The following is a 21,578-nucleotide window of genomic DNA, read 5'->3' as shown; positions in this document are numbered from 1 at the left end:
TCAAAAAGCACGGACGACAATCAAACAAAAACCGCTTTTCGACTATGGTATGATGTTCGCGGTATGCGAACTTCTTTTTGTTGAGTTCAGACGCCATCTTCTTAATTACTGGTGCTGATGATAATATTCAGCGCACTTCATTCCAAAAAAAATCACGTAGGGCGACCTTCAATTTTATAACAACGAATTTGACTGAAGCAAAACTTTACAATACTACGACGACGTACATTTCAAAAACTATGCATTCAAACTCAACGTCTTCGTGCGTAACGGAGCGTCCACTAATTCTGCTCGCCAACTTCCACTTCTTTTAAAGCGTGTAAAGTTTTGTCGTACTTTAATAAACCATTTATTTTATCGCATAAACTAAATGGTATCAGTTATGGGCTTATCCACGTCTATTGATAAGAAATAAAAAAATTCTACACAATGAAACACCTGCACCACATCTTACAATGTCTTATCAAATTAAACAAAAACAATAATTTTGCATTTTTTACTGCTAATGGCCCCTATAAATTATATAAAACGCAAACCAACCATAGCGTAATCAGCCGTTCTGATAAAATAATCACGCAAACTACAACTATCACTATCCGTATATCAAAGCCTACCACCGAATCTTCCCCCACGAACCACAGCTTCCACACCTTTACAATGAAAATGGCGTTTGCGCTAAACAAGAAATTAGACAGGAGATATTAAAAACTGCAGGATAGTAAGTGATAGGATCATTGTAGTTAGAATAGAAAACAACCCCTACGACATGATTGCGATTCAGGTTTATATGCCAACTGGGCACGAATATGAAGAGATAGAGCAGGTATACGGAGAAATATAAAGCGCGTTAAAAGGAATTATACGAGCCAAGAGAATTTAATTATCAGAGGAAACTGGAACGCGGTAGTAGGAAAAGATAAGGAAGAGGCCTGGGTGGGACCGTACGGTTTAGAAAACAAAAATGAGAGGGGGGACCGGTTAATACAATTTTACGCTAAGCATGCAGGATTAACTATAACTACGAATAACACATGGTTTCACAACCATAGGGGAAGGAGGTATTTGTGAACAATTCCGGGCGATATGAGTAGATATCAAGTATACTATATTTTAGTGAAAGAGAGATTTAGAAACCAGGTAATTAAGAGCAAAAGCAACCCAGGTACGGACATAGATAGTGACCACAATTTAGTTGTGATGAATAGGTTAAAAAAGTTGACCAAACCTAGAAAGAATGCAGGGTAGATTTAGATAAGCTAAAAGTGCCAGAACTGCTTGAATGATTTAAGGTCGAAAGCAACAAAAGAAACGACTAAGTGGGGGAGGTTTAGTAAAAGATTAGATCGAACTAAGAAAGGTAGCTGGAGATGTATTAGGAGTAGAAACAAGGATAGCCGGAAAATAATGGGTCACAGAGGAAATTTTAGACCGAAAGTAGAAAATATAAGAACACATCAAGTCAGCGTGGTAGGGATAAATATTAAGAATTAAAAAACAAGGTAGATAGGAAATGTAGGGTAGCAAAAGGACAGTGTCCCGAGGAGGAATGCGAGGCAATATACGAATAATAAAGAGGGTAATTTACTACCTATAAAACGAACAAAGAGAGGTGATTAACGTAGAGTTCGAGGAGGCGAGGAAATAGAGTAAAGCAGGATTTTAGCTTAGAAGTCAAAGTGCAGGGCGATACAATGCATATGCTAAGATACGCGGATGGCATAGTAATTCTAGCTAGAAAATACAGTATGAAAATAAAGATATTTGACAAGGATGCTTAGGAAGGAATTGTATACTGATTCTGATCTACGTTATCACCTTTACTATCAACTTAACTATTTAAGGACTTCCTCGTAGCAAAAGTGTACATGGGAGATTTAAGGTGCGATATGAAGTGGTTTTTTTTTTTAATTTGTTGATTATGTTCCTTTGGTCAAACATTTTATGGGTTGCCGCCCCCAGTTTTAGTACGGCACTTCACTTGTTGAGTGGTCGACAAGACTACATCCCTTGATCACCTTAATAGTAAAGTTGTAAGTGGTCCCTTTCTTCTTACCATTTTATTTTATAAAAATGTTGCGTTTGAATTTCAGGTCTCTATAGAGATGTTTCACAATAGGTCTAGCGATAGTTGCGCAGTATTGTATGTAATTAAATTTCAAAGAATCAATATAAGTAGGAAATGGGGGGCAATTTTGCGCTATTGCGTAATTAGCAAAAGCATTTTTAAAAATTTGAGATAAAAGGACTACTCTCCTAAATGTGAGGGGAACAGACCTTAAGCTGTTTCCAAAAACCCGCCGCATAAACGGCCAGCTAGCTCAGGGACGTTAATACTTAAAACGTCATCAGATACTTCACAGTCATTAATTCGGTCGGGCATATAAAATCTTCATACGCTTCGCCACAATTTAACATATAATTGAGCGCCACTCAGGTTCCTTAAATTGTTGGACTTTCCTCGTATGAAACTGAGAACTAGCTATTAAAGGAAAGCGATAAAATAAAATAGTTGCAACTTCCCGCAACGAAATATCATAATAAATTATATTAAATTAATACAATTCCGGAAAATTCACGAATTATTAACAGTTAATCGTGTCTCGAAAGATCCGCATTTCAAACGTGATCCACTACACATCACTACTAAATGGTAATAAATCTCCAAAAATGTAATTATTACCTACCTCTGTTCCAACTCTTGCAGCAATTCAATCTAAAGCGACGGAAAAGAAACGAAGAAACCCGAGAAAAGACTATGCCAATGCATGGAATAGGTGATTATACGTAACCAACTCTATACGTAATAAAATTTCTCTCGGTCTGCAGAAAAGTGAGCGATTAGAAACGGGGTCAAAAATTCGAGAAGAGTTTTTAAACGGGTTTCTGGAATGTTAGGGATTTAATTTTTAATTATTAAATTGTTGAAGAAGGAAAGAATATATAAGCCAGTTTTGTTTGTCGCGTGTAAACAACACATAACCATCTATTTCGTGCTTCAACTTGTTTTTTTTAAGTAGACATAGTTTATACGTATACATTTAATAAAAATTCCGAAAGGTTCAAAGTGCAATGAACAGGAAGCAAGGATAATTAAACTTGTAAGTAATCGTGGATTTGAAATTATAACTTGAAACTAAAAAAATACAAAATTCTACATACCTCCAATTAATAAGAGGGTTATTTACAGAACATCCAGTTAATCCCCAGAATATAATATTTGAAATTTACCGCACTAACGGCTAGTTACACAAAAAAATAATCCAGGATTATTGTTTAATCCGGTATTAACACATTTGATTGGCTTTATATTGCAGTAGGCAGCCAATCAAATGTCAACATTCTTGTTTAAACTCAGATTTGGTAAATAATGTAATCTGAAGGGGGAAACCGGACGCTTACAGCATTTCACTTGTATATAACCAATTTTGGGATACATGCTCCAAAGGTGTGAAATCTATGGAAGTTATGGACTTCTAGGTGTGACTTGGGGCCTCGTCTTGTTGAAATACCACATTCGGCTCCGGTCTGTGTTGCTTTGTAACCGATGGCAGGAGATACCTACTCAGGAAGCTCTATACACCCCCGTATTCAGGGTACCTCCTGAACTGAACACCTGGTCCATTTTTTACACGTGTAGGTAGGATGCATTCGTTAATACACATTTTTGGTTTTGCTAAACACGTCTTTGACTGAGAGGAAGCTATTATGTAAAGGTCGGTTCAGGAAGTCAACACGGGATCGACGGTAGTGCTTTTGTTCGGAGACCACCACCGAATTTTTTCCGTTCGTTTAATTGGTTTGTTTCATAAGATAGTATAAAAATCATGGGCTTGTAATTTTTGGGAATTTCATAGATTACAGCATAAATGCCCAAACCATTTAGAACTGTTAAACATTATACAATGACACATCAATCTCATGTTTGAAAGGGCGGAGGACATTGTGTTCTTAAAATGAAAAACAGGGGAATGATAGATGTATGCTGTATTGTGTTTAATAATGGCAACAGTCTGACATAATGGTTGAATAGGCTCACAGCTTCAGTAGGTAGGTTTCCTTTTAGAACCATTTGTTTATCTTGTATCCTTAATAAGTACTTATTTATTTATCCAACGGATAAATATATATTACGATGTTACTTCATTTACCGCAGTTCAACACGACGTACATGCATTCATAAATCCCTCTTATGCTTACAATTTGTGTCATTACGGTTCGCAAACACTACCTCAAACCTTCGTAACTCAAACAAATTTTCTGCGACTAAACTAAATTGGAAATGCACTTATGGCTTGCGACTACAAACATTTTGCACGAATTTAATCAATATAACTATGTTTGCGCACTGTGAATTAGAATATTAAATTAAAATGGGACTTGAACATCTAAATTTGGTTGAGAATTTGTATAAAAGCTCCAAGTTTTAAACTAACTTGTCGTAGAATTTCCGGATTTTAAGAATTATGCTTAATCGCACAGAACTTTCTTATGCGAAGATTAAATTTTCGCAGTTGGATGTACATAAAAACGAACAGCTTCTTCCTTAATTCTTCACGTGGTGCTTTTATATGTACATTGTACATCGATTGGGGACTAAACCTAATTATACGACATTTAACTCATTTTAATGAATTAGTCCCTCGCTGGCAACTTTTAATCGGTTATAATTAATGTGATGGTTTAATAATTGCCAGAATGTGTGTAGTTCTCATCAAATGCCACGAAAGGACTAATTATCTATCGCCCCTTCAAACGGGCAGTAATCGTCCTTTACCCAAATGCAGCCTTCCCCCATGTTCAGACTTGGTTTATCGAACTTTCACATTTTCTTAATAATTAAAAACCCGACTTGAGTTAAATTATGTGTGATGATTATGGTGTTCAAGTCAGAAATGAAGCACTGTTTTCAGTCAGCGAACCAAGGGCTTAGTCGAACCACCCCTGTATATTACTATGCTAAAAAGTTAACTTAACTAAACCCTTTGGCTCTTCTATACATTTGTGTGTGTTGAAATTCTTGTATCGTTATTCGCTTACTTCCTCCGTTATTTCTTAGAAATGCACAAAAACGTAGCATAGGAAAGTGGATCTAGGCTTTTTACCCAGTACATTAAAAATTTTTCCCAACTAAACAATGTAATTAGCAGAGTTAGACTCTAATATACGTAAGGTAAAACTGCAAGAGGCAGGTCGAATAAAATTAAACCATGTTAGCACAGCATTGAATAATATTCCTGTATTTTCCTAAATAGAGAAGTATTTTGGACATTTGGAGGCCTGCCAACCCATATACAAGAGCTCAATATTTTCGTGTGAGAGAAAATGAACGAATTCTGTATAAGGGTCGTTACTAAGAAATGCAAATTATTAAATATGTAACAAAACCTTCTGCGCGAGATTAATATCATGCAAAGCGGAAATGATGGACTGAAAATGCCATGGATATAAAACCAAGAATGTAGTTGAAAGCATTACGTAATAAATTACTTCCTCGTTTTACTCCCTTGAAGCAACTTATCAATATCGTGAACCCTCATCAACTTCTGTTAAACATGGAACACAATTTAAATTAACATTATTTTGGTGTACAATAACTTTCGCAAGTTTGACAACAATTTGCCTGTTACAATATAAAGCTAGGATTATAATTAAATAAATTTTGAGACTGTAATATATAAGCAAATTGACTAAACTTTATTAAAACAGTTAATAAATAGCAAGTATGAATCTGAAGGATGCAATGCAAATGTATAAAATTGCTCTACACGCCCCTAATTTTCGTTGTATTTCGTAAACTAACGTATTTCAGAACTTGAATCAAACATTAAATTGCACTACTGATCTAGGCTGCATTTTCTGTCATTTAGAAGTAATCTAAACTTTTCCAAGATTTTTTTAATAAAAAAAAGCTTTAACAAGGTTTCTGCAATGTCAACGTTTCAAATACATTCTACGATTTACGACCATTTTGCGTGAGAATGAGTTATGTCCAAAAGCGTTTACTTAATTACCACATCACAGTTGAAGAAGAAAATGATCTACATTTTGTCTTAGGTTAGTGCATTCATTAATTATTCGTAAATGCTCGTGGTTGGCAGAATTTAAAACCCTTCCAATTTGTTGTACCCCTAGGTCAATATCAAGATACTGAAGTACAGGTGCTGCTACAAAGTACAGGTATATTTCAATTGAATTTCTCTCTATGTCATACGTTTGTGTACTAAAACCATAAATCAATACATTCTCTACTTGTAATATCTTTGACTGTTGGTTTAGAAATTTATGATTTTAAAACAATATCCGGCAACAAAGGAAAAATATAAATATTTCAAAATCGCTGCGATTGCATCGGCAAACAGCGTGTGGAAACAGGCTTTCCGAATGCGTACAAAAAAGCTGAATTTAAATTTTTATATTTTTATGTGTAATAAAAGACATTCTCCAAACACAAACATGTTTTATATGCGATCGCACTAAAATATGTATACTGCGTTGATTTAAAAATCGTATCAACGTCGTTGGCGTTACGTTAAGCAATCACACTTAATGACCCAGAGAGATGAGAACTTCGAATATCAGGTCGAGAGAGGTTGATCGCGTCGACCTTTGGCTGCATACATTTACAAACTTAACCACATCAAAGCATTTCTGGGATATCGCAGAGATTGAGCTTTAATGCTTTTCGGAGATTACTTTCAGAAAACTCCGAGTTCCGTTAATAGCAAACTGATAATAATGGAGATTTTCTTCATAGTTTTCCAGATGCGATTTAGATGTGAGTACATTTAATGCATTCCGAACCGGAAAATGTAGTAGAATCTCATTATTTTTCTCGGTAAAGTTAATCCAAAGCAGATTAGAATGTTGGGTATGAGTTATGATCAATTTACCTGGCGTTATTGAATCGAGGTCTGAACTTTTGTTAAATTACGTGATTTATTAAACCTTTATCCCTTAGCGGGTTAGGTGAACATTGGGCCCTAGTCTATGACAATAAGTTTTGAGCCGCACCAAGTGCCTGCAGGGCAGCCCCTCCCTCTAGCTTCCCATCCACCACGAGCCCAACAAGGGGACGTCTGTCCAGACGCCAGAGTTACTGGAGCAGAAGTGTAGCAGAAGACAGGCCTGATTTCGCTTTGGAGTAGGTCATTCGAGAACGGCCTATCTTCAGCTAGTCAGTCAGTTGCCAGTACTCTACAGATGTTCACCCAGTCGGCGCGGAGATCTGATCCAACGACACAGCCGATTGATCATAATGGGTTAGCCATGACCTCCCGTCTTAAGCAGCCAAAGTAGTGTGTTGCCGCCAATACAGGTAACTCAACTACCAGGATCCGTTCATCCGCTGTTACGCGTCGGCTCGCACAGCACAAATACGAGGTGTCTTTAGTCTAGAATCTCACTTGGAGTCGCCGTACGCCGCGCCGGGGCGGGCCTGGTGTTACACGCCCCCTTTATCACTGAACCACTCAAGTCACACAACCACGACAAAGTCTATCACTGAGGGGGTAACGTTCCTCTGAGTTTCATGATAGGTCTTTCTCCATTTCCTTTCAAGTTCTGAAATTCTCACAATACCACCCCAAGTTATCAAATACTTTTCAAGTCTGCTTAAAATTCGTTGTTCCTTTCATGTTCACTTGAAGTTTTCATCTAGTTTTGGTTACGCTCTTCACTTCCGGATGCTTGTATGGTTTGGGAACTGTGAAATCGTAGGTACTTATTTTACCAGCAGGCATTAATAGAATTGTTCGATCAATGCAAGGATTTCAACGACTACAAGGATTCCGGGAACTCCAGGAATTCCAAGGATTCTCCAATTAATTCCAAGGTTTCCAAAGAAACCAAGAAGTGTAAAAATTAATAACTTTCAAGGATTCTATGGATTCCAGAAATTCAAATAATTCCAAGGATTCCAAGGATGCCCAGGATTGACAGAATTCCAAGGATTCTAAAGATCCCTGGAATTTAAAGGTTTCCAAGGATTCCAATGATGACAAAGTTTTCAAGGAATCCAAGAATTCTAAGGATTCCAAGGTTTCCCTGGATTCCAAGGTTCCGAAGGATCCCGGTGATTCTAAGGATTTTATTTATTCCAAAAATTCCATTACATTCAAGGATTCTAATGCATCCCTGGATTTGAATGGTTCTAAGGAATCCAAAGATTGTAAGGTTTCCAAGGAATCTAACAATGCCAATGAATTATATTGATTCCAGAGATTTCAACTATTCCAAGGATTCTAAGACTCCTATTGATTTCGAGGATTCAAATGGTTCCAATGATTCCAAAGCTGCCAAGAATTCAAAGCATTCCAACGATTCGAAGTATTCCAGGGATTCTAACGTCTCCAAGAATTTCAAGGATTCCGAGAAATCCAAGGAGTCTATGGACCCTTAGGATTTCAAAGATTCCAAGAATTCAAAGCATTCCAAGGATTCTAAGTCCCCCAAGCATTGCAAGGATTCCTGAAAATGAAATGACTACAAGGATGTACAGGATTGCCAGAGTTCCAAGGATTGCAATGATCCCAAGGTTTCCAAGGAATCTAAGAATTTTAGGGATTTCAAGGATTATATGGATTCCGGTAATTTAAATTATTCCATAGATTACAAGTATGTCAATGCTTCCCTGGAATCGATGGAACCCTTTGAAACCTTGGAATCCAGGGAAGCATTGGAATCATTCCAAGGATTTCAATACTTTCAAGATTTCTAATGCATCCAAGCATTTGCAGGATTCTCAGGAATTCTAAGGTTCCAAAGATTCAAAATCTTTCAATGATTTCAAAGAATTGAAATACTCCAGGGATTCCAAAGATTGCAAGGTTTCCAAGGAATCTAACAATGCTCAGGATTTGAAGGATTCCACAGATTTTAACTATTCTAAGGATTCTAACTTCGATCGATTCCGAGAATTCAAATGTATCCAAGGGTTCCCAGGGTTCCAAGGGTTAGAAGATTCCAAGGACTCCAAGAACTCCAGGAATTTCAACGTTTACAGGAATACGAAGATACGCAGCAAGTAAACCGCATAGGAATTGAAGGCACTTTTCGGTGGTTTCTGTAAAAAAAAGCACAAAGTTTACCATAGGTAGGTATATTTAAAAAAAAACTACAAAAATCTACAAGTATATGTTCATTAGATAGTTAACATTTTTTTATGAACAGATCTGTTAGTACAAAAATTGTATTTCTATAGCATTTTCGACACACGTTTTGAATACACATGTTTGTATTAATCTTTAGGGCATTTTTTAAAGATAATTTGCACAACTATTAGAGCGTTTTGTGCATCTTTATTTTGCACAATAGTGTCAAATATAAACCTCTCGCCAGGAAAGATTACCGGTCACAGAAGACCTGATCCCGATGTACAATCTATGTTTTTCTTAAGGTGCGAGCGACTTCCGGGAGAGTATCGTGAACAAAAACACTTTTCGTTCAACATTGGCACGATCCTATTCCGGAAGCCCCTCGCATCTTAAGAAACACATAGATTGTAGATCGGCACAAGGTGTGCTGTGACCGGCACTCTTTCCTGGCGAGAGTAATACAGTGATATTCATGTAGAAGTAGATATAAGTGTATTCAGAAAATAATGTTACTTTTCTCATTAACGCTGGGGGTGTTCCCAATAGTATTGCGATAAATGGTATTATTGGATTTGCATCTTAAATGTTTGGGAAAAACCGGATTTTTAAGGACGAAAGTCGTTCAAAACAATCCTTACGGCTTGTTTAAATGAATAGAACAATAAGCACCAATCACCCACCAGTCAGCAGTTCTCAACAGAATATAAATATTACACCAGTTACGATACGAAATCATGCTTGTATTTTAGCAGTTCACATTAAAAATTACAACATTTGTTACAAATAAACATGAAAATATGTACATTATTTACTTAATTGCTACCTATTATAATAATCGACATGAATTAAGTTCATATGAATTCACGCGTCGTTGTCACTTTCACTTAAATAATCGCTTTCTTCATCACTTCCTGTATTTACAGTAAAAACCAAAGCCCTTACATCGTCTATAATTTTTTCACGATTGAAGGTATCCTTGATTATTTCTTCTGTATGGGTTACGCAGCGATTCCACACGTCTGGAGTTACTTTAGCTAACGCGTCGTTCCAGGTTTTAAGAACATCTTCTGGTCTTTCCGGCGTACCAACAATATGGTCATCGTAAAACTTTTTCGAAATTCCCCATACCAGTTCAATGGGATTGAAATGGCAATGGTAAGGCGGCAAACGCAGAACCTCGTGGCCATATTGTAATGTCATTTCATCGACAACATATTTAGTTATGGTTGCTTGACTGTGATTTTTTACAATTTCTAACAATTCGGCCTTAAACATCGCAGTACCAAATGGTCTATTCTTCATTTTCAACCAATTCGAAATTTCCTCTTTGGTTGAAGAAGCTCTTGGAATCTTTTCACTTTTCCGCGTGTGATAAGATGCATTGTCTAAAACAATAATTGAGGGCTGAGCAAGTTTCTTTAGGAAAGATTCTTCAAACCATTTTTCAAATAGTTCGGCGTTCATATTGTCGTGGTAATCGAACGATTTGTTGGTACTCGAAAATATTAAGCTGCTGCCTTCTATAAACCCATTTCTGCCACCAGCATGAATAATTATGTATCGTTTACCATCTGAAGCCTTATGAGTTGTTGCAAACTTTTAGCGCGGTCATCTTGCCAAGTACGCTTTGTTGCGCCTCTGCTAAACACCCAGGTTTCGTCTAAAAAAACGAAATCATGCGGAATTTCGGATTCGAGATTTCTGATGTATTTTCGCAAAAACACATTCCGCATGGAAACCACATGACTTTGTTCACACGAACCCCGTCTGCTATTGGTCATCTTAAATTTAAAGCCCATTTCTTTCAGTGCATAGAACAAGCTTGTTCTGCCCAAATCACACAAGTCTTTCAATTTTATCACCGCCAACAAAGTATCTAGAGTTACGTGCTCTTTATTTGCGTACATATCATAAATCAGATATCGGATGGTATGCTTTTTATTTTCTAGTAGGTCCGTCCTACGTGGTTTAGAACGGCGATATGGATTTCTTTTTAAATCACTTCCAATCTCTCGCATAGCACATGTCCTCACAACTGTTTGTTTCGATACTGCACCGCATCCGCTGTTCTTTGTTGAACTGCCATTACTGAAGTAAGTACTCCACCATGATTTTTTTCTTTTACAAAATAATCATACACGTTCAACTAAATTTTACGTTTGGCCTCAGTGGCGTCCATTTTGACCAGGTTGTACAGGAAACTAACTGAGTATAACAATTCAGTTGCAATATATATAGAACCCCTTCCTAAAGACATTAACAAATATTTTCTTATTTTCTTTTACTTATAAAACATTAATATTGATTACAATAATTAGGAAGTCATTATGGTACAAGTACAAATCTAAATATAATTAACTTCTGAGGTAAACAAGCGATTATTGTATTGAAAGTGATAACGATAATACCCCTAGCACATTATGTACATATTTGCATATCATTACATTATATTATGTATTACGTACCATTTGAATATCGTATAAGTTTTTAGCGCATTTTACGAACGTAAAATTACCGTTATTTTACCATTTAAAGACAAGCGTTATACCTTCGTATCGAAATTGGTGTAATATTTATAATTTGTTGAGAACTGCTGACTGCTGGGTGATTGGTGTTTATTGTTCTATTCATTTAAACAAGCCGTAAGGATTGTTTTATACGACTTTCGCCCTTAAAAATCCGGTTTTTCCAATACATTTAAGATGCAAATCCAATAATACCATTTATCGCAATACTATTGGGAACACCCCCAGCGCTAATGAGAAAAGTAACATTATTTTCTGAATACAGTATATAGGGATTTCCTGTGGGAATTTCCTATGCCTACTTTTAGATGATAAAAAGTCTTCTGAGGGGCGCCTAACTTTATGCAACCAAAATAACAACCTACAACAAATGAAGATCTGCCTGTCATATTAATTAATTTGAATATTATCGCTTTGACTTCCGTATTCTAATTTTCGTTATTGTGCGATGCATTGTTGATATTTCCAATTGGTATAGTGCCGGTAACAGTTAAAACAGGTTAAGGGATTTATTGTATGTGAAACCCAAGGCAACAATATTCAAATTAATAAGTAATATGACAGTCAGATGTTTAATTTTTTCAAGAAGTTATTTTGGTTGTATAAAATTAGGCATGCTTCAGAAGACTTTTTATCATTTGAAAGTAGATATAGGAAATCCCCATGTATACTTCTATATGAATATCACTGTATATCCGTAAAGAATGTTTAATTTTATTGACACCAAATTTAAGCTATCCTTGTTATAAGGGAAGTTGCTTTATGTTTAAATAAATTTCTTCCATGAAAAAAAAATCAGGTCAACGGAAGACACATGTTTTGGTGAGACACTCGCAGTAAACGATAAAACTCCTTTTGGACCTTCGACATCGTACAGATTGGAATAGATAAGTGTGAAAACCACCCACCATAGTAGGACAACTTATACAGTGTGGAAAAGCCAATGGAATAAATTCATTATTTCGGTTACTATCGATGTTTATAGAAAATACCGAAACACGTCATTTAAATTATAAATTGACACATTCTTCAATGTAAAAATGTGATCCTTACCTTTAACACCGGCTGTCGAGTGACAGTTACAACCCCCAATTTTTTTAATGGAAGGTATGGGCTTGTAATATATCGTTTGAAAGGTCTCTTCATTCACTATCCATCAATATTCTTCTCAAATTTATTACGCTAAATTTATTACGTGATGTACTACAACTAACCACTTGCGTCGTTCTAATAATTCAGATTCAATCAGTTTAGCAACATTCGATAAATTACGGGCGAAAGCTTCATTGACAAAGCCAAGATATAAAAGGCACACAGCCTGGGGATAACTTTAATAATTTCGGACCCCAATATAGAAAATAGAAGCACGAATTACGTGATTTTATTTTGTCAAGCCTGAGACAACACGGGGAATGCAAATTAGTGATTAAGTACCTACATTAAAAAATGCGAGGGTAAAGTAAACTGAAGTCCTTGATTTGCAAATTTTCGATTTTATATATTATGTGGACTTAGACAACATAAGGAGCAATACAAACATAGACGGCGCAAATAGAGTTTAATAAGGCCTTGTACAGTATTTGCCGAGATGAATCGATTTTGTGTTTACAACGTCTTTCCTTCACAGGGTGGAAGTAATGACGAATATACTTTGCGTAAACACGTAGTCCACGTGCCGTGACGTCCAAAACTTGCATGTGACAAATCCACAATCAATTAGCCTGAAGCACACTTCCGTTCGAGGAGCGTAACTAAATAATGTTGGTAGGTATTTGACGTATGTTCAGCAAATAGGAAAGTGGGGAACAATTTTCACTCTCTTTTTTTTTGCGAATTTATCGCCATTAAATCTTTAGGCTGTAGGTGAATTGTGTATAGCACATGATAAATTTTCAAGTAAGGATGCTCTCCTGCCGACTAAAAGTTGGAGCGTTTCCTTCCTTTAATATGATTTATGTCACATTATAGCGTAAATGTGTACAATATGTTGCTGACATAATATAACACACAGGGCCATAATAGACGTTAGTGCCACTTGTTTCAGTTTTATTACTGCATATGATTAAAATCGCTTTCGATATTAAAACGAAAAATTCAATTTCCCAACAAGTATTAACGCTGTTCAATTTTGGTTTAATAAAAACGAAGAAACGGAAAAATCTGCGATGGAACGTGATAAAGACAAATTCGATGTTAATTTACTAAAATCTGATATCCGGCTGTTCTTACTTGATAGCTTTCATAAATATATATATGAAGATATATTGATCGTCCTCATATTTCTACAGCCGTAAGAAAAACGTCTGCTTTTACGTTGACGGGAAAGTATTGCTTACCGCCTTTATGTTTTTTTTCTTTTTCACGCGTTTGCATTTCAGTTATACAAACGGCGGATCGATATCCATTGGCGAATGTGACTACTTTAATAAAAAAAAATGTATAAAAACAAAATGGTTTTGTATATGTACTTCAATATGAATATAAATGATGGCATGGAAGATGAAAGGACTATAAAGAAAACAAAGATTTCATTAAATAAATTTACATTTCGCTAGAACAATTTCTCGACTTATTTGTTTCAGATCTGTTTAAGAGAAACATTCTTAGAATACTTGATCGACCGAAATTTTTTTTACCTCTCCACCACCTCCTGCTTTTTGTCGTTTATGTTTTTCACCTTTTATTTATGGACACTCAAGTCCAAGGGTTTCACGACCTCAAGTATACTCTACCGGAGAAATGTTTGTGTTGTAACAATTTATCATCCTGGCGGGGTATCATTCTGATCAAGGGTTACATAGATACAGATTATTTTCGGAGGGTTATTAGGTACGCAAAATTGATTTGCAATAAAATGGGAGAATGGAATACGGTAGGTAGTCTTAGTTTGCGGTAGTTATACAAATGAAGTTCAATTTGTTTGACAAATGAGAAAACTCCTAGGGTACCACTGAAATTCATGAAAACCCCCTTGAAAATAAGATCTTGTGGCCTTTAGGACAATGAATCACTGACTTTTATGTTTTTTTCTTTTTCGATTTTTAAATGTTCTTACTAACTCACTGTTTTCCGCTCAAAACAGTGCGTTAATGGACCTAATAACGCACCGTTTTTAAGTTGGTATTAAAGAGGAAAACCTAAATTCACTACCCTATTTGACATTCGATTGTATTTATTTACAAATTAGGGTTTTGATATACAGAAAGGCAAGATTCCCTTTCTATTTGATTAAAAGCGAGACATGTAAGGCTGATAAAGTGTTAATCAAATTACAAGAAGAAAATATGAAAACAATATTTTAAAGAAGCAGCTTATTGCTTTTAGCACTTGTTCTGCGTTATTAATATCGTGAGCCTGATTTGTGTAGTATCGTTATGAAGTGACAATCTGAATGAGTCCTAATGAGTGACACCTATCACGTAACAACAACCCACTAAGGACCGATCCGTTAGTGACCGTTAATGGCAAATCGCGAAAAGAAACCTTAGTTTGTCTTTTTATGTCCGTCACCAATATAAGTAGAAGCAGTGTCATACGGGCGAAATCTGTAAGCTGTTAGCTTTGTCATTAATCGACAGTGACACGACTGAATTTCACATAACTTATATAAAAGGACGAAGGACTGTATTTTGCCTTTATGAATTGTTCCACAGTTAATCTACTAATTTCTGAAGTTTATTAATTAAAACAAAATTGATGAGACTGTATTTAAATAAGTGAAATATTTGGAACGTCGTACTGCCAACTTAATACAACCTGCACTAATACAACTTCTATATCAAAATTCCCTAGTTACAAAAAGTTACTATAACATCATTTTGGTTTTCTGTGAATTGATTGATGTGATTCAAAATAAGTGGAGGACAGTTTAAATTAAGTGCTTAAAAATTGTGGTTTTTTTCATCAAGGATGAACGACAACGACTTCAACAAATAAGCTGAATAAGCTATCCATTACTGCGATTTTTACGTGTTGATTTTCTCTTTGTATTTTCCACCTTGTACGCTCATCTTTTTATTTTAAATCAAACAGTTCTACCAAGTAAGTAAAAGACGTAGATTATTTTATGGATGTATAACCTTACTTTTTTAGAATCTTTCACAATGTCTTTTTCACCCAAACATGACGCGTTCGTCTTAAAGGAACATTATCGAAGTGCAAGTCTACAGGATGGAACATGGACGTATTCCATTCAGTCCTGTCGCCAGCCATTCTATCAAGAATTTCCTGATATGCAACGTTTTCCTATAAGGTATTTTCCATTTACAAATACCTACTCCATGATGCCGAACAACAGTTATACGATGATCCATTAATTAGCAGAGGATTGTGGTCACCACGTTCTCCAGATCTAAGCCCGTTAGATTTTTTTTCTGATTTTGAAATACAATATTTTTCGAAATCGTCTGCACATCACTGAGGAACTTCAAAATGCAATCGAAGAGGAACTAATGAACATTACACCAGCAATGTTAGGATGAGTTTTCGATGATATGAAAATATGTGTGTAACTGTGCATTCTTTATAATGGTGGGACATTTTTAACAATTTTGTGAAGTGATTGATGTGAATGAAATAATTTTATATACATTAAATTTCTGGTAAAAAATTATTTGAATTATTTTGAATTTGAATTTTTTTACATTGTGCACAATTAGTATCAAAAGCGCAAAAATGTTTGTTAACCAATACCACAGTTCTGTGACAATACTAAATTACGTTTATGTCATCCTTGTACATTGACGACCGGTATTATAAAGCCAGACTTAACTTTGTTGTCAGCTAACGGTGTTGTTAAGACATTCCTTAACAACACTGTTAGCTTACAACATAGTAAATATGACTTTATAATACCGACCGTCAATGTATAAGGATGATATAATAGTATATTATGAAACTAGTTTATAATGCAAGGGATTATGGCATGAGTGAATGTTTAACGCATGAGCGAAGCGAATGCGGTAATGTCACGAATGTCATAATCCCTTGCATTATAAACAAATTTCATACGCTATTTTATCGCCGACTAGAACTTTTCAAAAATAAAAATTCTGATCGATAAACTTAAATCTGAAATACCTAAATCTAAAATTACATCAAAGCGGTTTTAAACATTACCATGGTTTTTGATAGCTCGCTTTTGTTAATAAATAAATAAAGCGGCGCCATTTGCACAAAACACGCACAAAACATGAATTTCGCGGAAGATTTGAGTTTGTGTGATGCAATTTTAAAGAAAGCGGAAGAAGCGGAATCCAGTTTGTGTCCAAAGAAATCAGAAGACTTTTACAAAAAGGAATTTGAAAAATTTTGTCACTGGATGCGGAACAATAATGCCGAAATTGTGACAGAGAAGGTTTTGCTGGCGTATTTTCTGGATCAGGTAGATCAATTAGACTGTAAATAATTATATACCTAATTGTAATTATTGTTTCTTCCGTTTTAGTCAAAAAATTACAAGTCCTCGTCATTGTGGTGCATGTACTCCAAGCTGAAATGTATGTTACGAATAAAAAATGACATTGACATTAGCCAGTTTTCTAAACTTTCTGCTTTTTTAAAAAAGTGTTCAGTTGGGTATTCAGCAGAAAAATCTTTGGTGTTCTCAAAGAATCAGTTAATAAATTTTTTGACCTCGGCTTGTGACGAACAATATCTCCTTATGAAGGTGGGTGGGTTTCTCTTATTGCTACAAAAGGTTACTATAAAAGTATGATTTTAGGTTGTTGCAATATTTGGATTATTTGGTGCTTGCAGAAGGATAGAGTTTTACAATTTACGTGTAAGCGATGTCCAAGAAGAGGGTGCAGTTTTTGTGGTGAATCTCAAAGATACGAAAACACATCGACCCAGAACATTCACAATTTTAAATGATGATAGCATGAATTACACTGAGCTCATTAAAAAGTACATAAATTTAAGACCAAAGCATGTTAAAATAGAGAAGTTCTTTCTATTCTATGGTGCGGGAAAGTGTACGTGTAATCCCATTAGCATCAATACCTTTGGTCAAATTCCTCGTAAAATTGCCAAATATCTGAACCTTCCTAATGCAGATCAGTTCACTGGTCATTCATTTCGCAGAACGTCTGCTACAATCCTTGCAGATAGTGGCGCAGACATTCGAACATTGAAAAGACATGGTGACTGGAAAAGCGATGCTGTTGCGGAAGGGTAGGTATGTGGCGGATTCACGAGAAAACAAGAACAAAATTGCTAGAACCTTAGGATCTGTTAACACTGTTAGCTGCCAGAGAATCAGGGATTTGGCATCTTCATCAACTATCTCAGTATCTGGAATTACTAGTGCATCATCGACTACAAATGAATGTGTTCTTCAATCTAGTTCAGGCATTTCAATTTCCGGAAATTCAAATTGTACTATTACTATTAACATTAATAAATAATATATCAACAATCAGCCTAAATTTGTTGTCAAGGCGACTTTATGGCACAACTTTATGGCACGTGCCATAAAGTGACGGATTATTAATGATTTTGACATTCATAATCATAGCATTCTAATGCTAGTCGGCGATAAACGTAATTTAGTATTGTTTAATACATACATACAACATTTTTGTACCACGTTTATACAACATAAGAGAGTTACATCGCATAGGCGTTTGTTTCAAACGTTCAATTAACGTTAAATGCTAATGTTATAAAGTGTTAATATGATGTAACGTTTGCTAAACGTAGGTATTTAGTCGTTACAGAGAAACGTTCTTGAAGGCGGACATTAGCAGTAGCGGTGACGTTAATAGTAAGTTAATGGTACTTATACGCTAACGTTACAGGTCACCATTAAACGTTTATTAAACGCTAATGTTGCACAATTTTGTCATGTGGGTAAAATAGTAAAATAATAACCGCTTGTCTGCCGCTGGTAAGTGTATTAGTACCAAGTTGAAATTGTGTTAAAACATGCGGAAACATCATTGGTTAACGAAACCAAATTGGCAGGTTGGTAGCATTTTTGAGGTTTTGAGGTTTATGGTATTAAAAGTTTCACAAAAAAGTGGAAAGGGTTTCTATCATTAAATACGGCCGAGATTCATCGCAGTCTCAACCAAAATAGTACACACGGTACATACACAGCGTCAACTTTCCTATTTATGAAGATATTAACTACGCTTTAACCATAGATGTTGCTTGCTTGTGGTCGTAAACCTTATCGGAGGATACCGATATGTGCATTGTGCATGGAAAATGCGCTACAGTTACTTGCCTTAGGGAAAACCTTTTTCCTTGTTTATCACCCCTTCAGGATAGAGTGTAACGTTACACAGAAATGTTGGGCCCAGAAGAGATATTGATGTACGTCATAAGTTCTTGTGTGTATGTTAGCGCATTGCTTTATCTATCATATCTCAAAGCGGTAGAGGGGGAGGGGGCAAGTTAACGGACCCAGGGGTATGAATTCGATCGACGTCTGCCGGGTCACTTATGGTTCGCATGTCGAAAAAAAGACGTTCAGAGTTTATCTTCAAAATGTCACAATAACATCTGTATAACAAAACGATCATTGAAAGATTGTTTTGCTAAGTAGCTAAAATTGAAACATGAAATAATGTTGATAGGTACTCAAGAATAAAGAGAAATAGCTTATCAAAAACTTTAGTGGAATAAATAGCTTAAACCGTTTAAACAATTATTATTCCAATACGAGTACCTCCTTAGAATACAGTTAGTATGGCACTTACATAGGTTGATATGGATAATTGCATTACAAAATTATATATCTTTATACACCACGAAATACCGCTTGGTCCATAGTTTCAGGCATATTTTGTCTAGAAATGATTACAGTAAGAGGTATAAAAAAATTTGCATTCCTCTCAAGGATAGGACAAATTTTATTTTGTAATATTTATTACCTCGCCCTGAAATTCCGCATAGTCGCTGAATAATGTGACTCTTAATAGAATGCAAAACTTATATTTTTCATGCAAGATTGGGTTAATTAATTCTATTTGTTCACGGTGCTACAGTAGACTTATGATTAATGGCTTAATATTGCAGCCGACAGTTTTTTTGCACCATCTATTCTTATAAATATGACAAATATTGATACTCTCTCATGACATAATAAAATAACTCCCTTCCTTGTTGATGATTTTTTCGTGCCTACTGTTGACGTTAACTATGAATGTAATCTAGGTATAATTTAAATAACAATGAAGTTTCATAAATTATTTATATTTTTCTATTCATTAAGTCCACAATGGAAATCATAATAAATAGTCGGTGCTACACTGGTCGATATCGGACAGTTTTGTGGTAATTCCCCCAATGTTCAGTTTTGAACAAACTTGTATTTTATTACCTTATTTAATTTGGCCCGATTAACCTTCCAGGGTTTAATTAGCTTAATTGCACAGCTATATTTATGTTAATTATTAAAAGTGCTCTCATTTTAGTTAAAATGCCACTTGCGCGATCTCCAAAAAATAAATAAACTGAAATTTCCTTGCCGAACGCTCGCGTATTTTACCAATATCTACACGCTGATCAAAGTAGGATGTGGGTTTACTTTTATCCCTAGGGATATTTTCAGATATAATGCTCACTAAACCCAAAATCCTACAGCTAAAGGTTACGAAACTTTTGGTGATAATTTGCATAATTTTACGTTTCACAGAACATATACGTAAGTTATAGTTTTACATTAACGATCTTAACATTTGCACCTACTAAGGCGATTAAACTAACTTCTGCGGTCCTTTCGGGTTTCGCACTAAGACGCGATTATAATCGTTTATTTAACAAAACTGTGGGCTTAGTGCGAGGAAAAATTGCGAAATCTATTTCTCGCAAGATAAAACGATGCGATACTCAAACCAGCAAAACTTTTTCCAAGACTTTTCCATAGTGGTTAATTTTACGGATACACTCTTTTAACACGTTTGTTTCGTAGATTCAAGTTAAAGAAGAGATCGGCGAAAAAAGCGATACCCATGCATTACGTAGTTTAATAAACGACCTTATTCCACTATAATGTGTTAGATGTTATTATAAGCATTGAAAAGCATGTTATTGTATCCCTTTGGCTCAAATGTCTATTTTCCGTACCTAAATCCGCCAGGAATATCATTTTCCGGCAGTGTCGAGAGCTATCTTTTGATGAATGCCTGGGGTAAAGGTTTGTAATAATTAGAATTAGTACCTAGTAGTAGGCAGATTGATTTCCTTAGGTCTAAAAAAACACACACATGAGTATAAAGGGTACCTATTAACAACATGCTGAGTATAATGGGAAACTGATGCGAATTTGTACACAAGTGTTAACGAGCTCAATTATTACAAACATTTCTCATTTGAGTTCTCATATACATACAAGATATTGAAAAAAGTTTTAGGGATCTTCAATGTCTACTAGGCAGTAATAATTTTAATTATTCAGAGTTAGTCATAAAGGCGGGACACACCAAGTTGCATTTTTTAATGGAACAGCCTGTATATTATTCGAGAATGCAATTCTTATCTCAATTTTAAGCAAAATTTATAAGAAGCATAAATGTATCTAATTCAGCCATTTTCGGATTTTCGAGTATCGGCACATTCAAAACGGTGATAGAAACGCAACGTCCTTGAACGTGATGGAGCGTTAAGATAAAAAATATCTTGCTAATTTTCTCCTATCACTTCTTTTATAAACAAACGTTGCGTTGCGCGAACTACTTCGACTTTCTTGCTCCAGATGCAAATTTTTGCCATGCTGGAGATAAAACAAAATTACACTGGCTTCAAATTCAAATATAATGATCAAAATTCTGTTCAATCGCAAATTATCGACCACATCTACGCTTAAAAATAAATGACATTAAATATATACAGAGTGACCTGACATTACTATAGGTGCTGAAAGCCTGAAACCAAATAAAACGCCCGCAATATTTAATAACTGTTGGTGTCCGAACTTATGCCGGAAAACAAAGTCATTGATTAAATTTGAGAG

The 21,578-nt window shown here is 35.4% G+C and overlaps 1 protein-coding gene and 2 long non-coding RNA genes across 3 annotated transcripts; 2 read left to right on the top strand and 1 right to left on the bottom strand.

Moving 5' to 3' along the window:
- Positions 1-9,953: 9,953 nt before the first annotated feature.
- On the bottom strand, positions 9,954-10,556 carry LOC116168003. The gene has a single exon (XM_031483640.1). The coding sequence runs from the start codon at positions 10,554-10,556 to the stop codon at positions 9,954-9,956; it is 603 nt and encodes a 200-aa protein (XP_031339500.1).
- A 6,267-nt stretch (positions 10,557-16,823) lies between these two features.
- Positions 16,824-17,395, top strand: LOC116168812. The gene is made up of 3 exons (XR_004144849.1): positions 16,824-17,000; positions 17,064-17,285; positions 17,340-17,395. It is a non-coding gene; the product is annotated as an uncharacterized LOC116168812 (long non-coding RNA).
- Positions 17,396-17,621: 226 nt separating this feature from the next.
- On the top strand, positions 17,622-18,036 carry LOC116168811. Its single transcript, XR_004144848.1, has 2 exons — positions 17,622-17,791; positions 17,865-18,036. It is a non-coding gene; the product is annotated as an uncharacterized LOC116168811 (long non-coding RNA).
- Positions 18,037-21,578: the final 3,542 nt, after the last annotated feature.

This window comes from Photinus pyralis, unplaced genomic scaffold (assembly GCF_008802855.1).
Source record: "Photinus pyralis isolate 1611_PpyrPB1 unplaced genomic scaffold, Ppyr1.3 Ppyr1.4_LG4, whole genome shotgun sequence".
Classification (NCBI taxonomy): Eukaryota; Metazoa; Arthropoda; class Insecta; order Coleoptera; family Lampyridae; genus Photinus; species Photinus pyralis.
This window is presented reverse-complemented; position numbering and strand designations above follow the sequence as displayed.

Excerpts from the sequence above, each read along its gene's own strand:
- LOC116168003 (XM_031483640.1), bottom strand. The coding sequence starts at position 10,556 with ATGAACGCCGAACTATTTGAAAAATGGTTTGAAGAATCTTTCCTAAAG.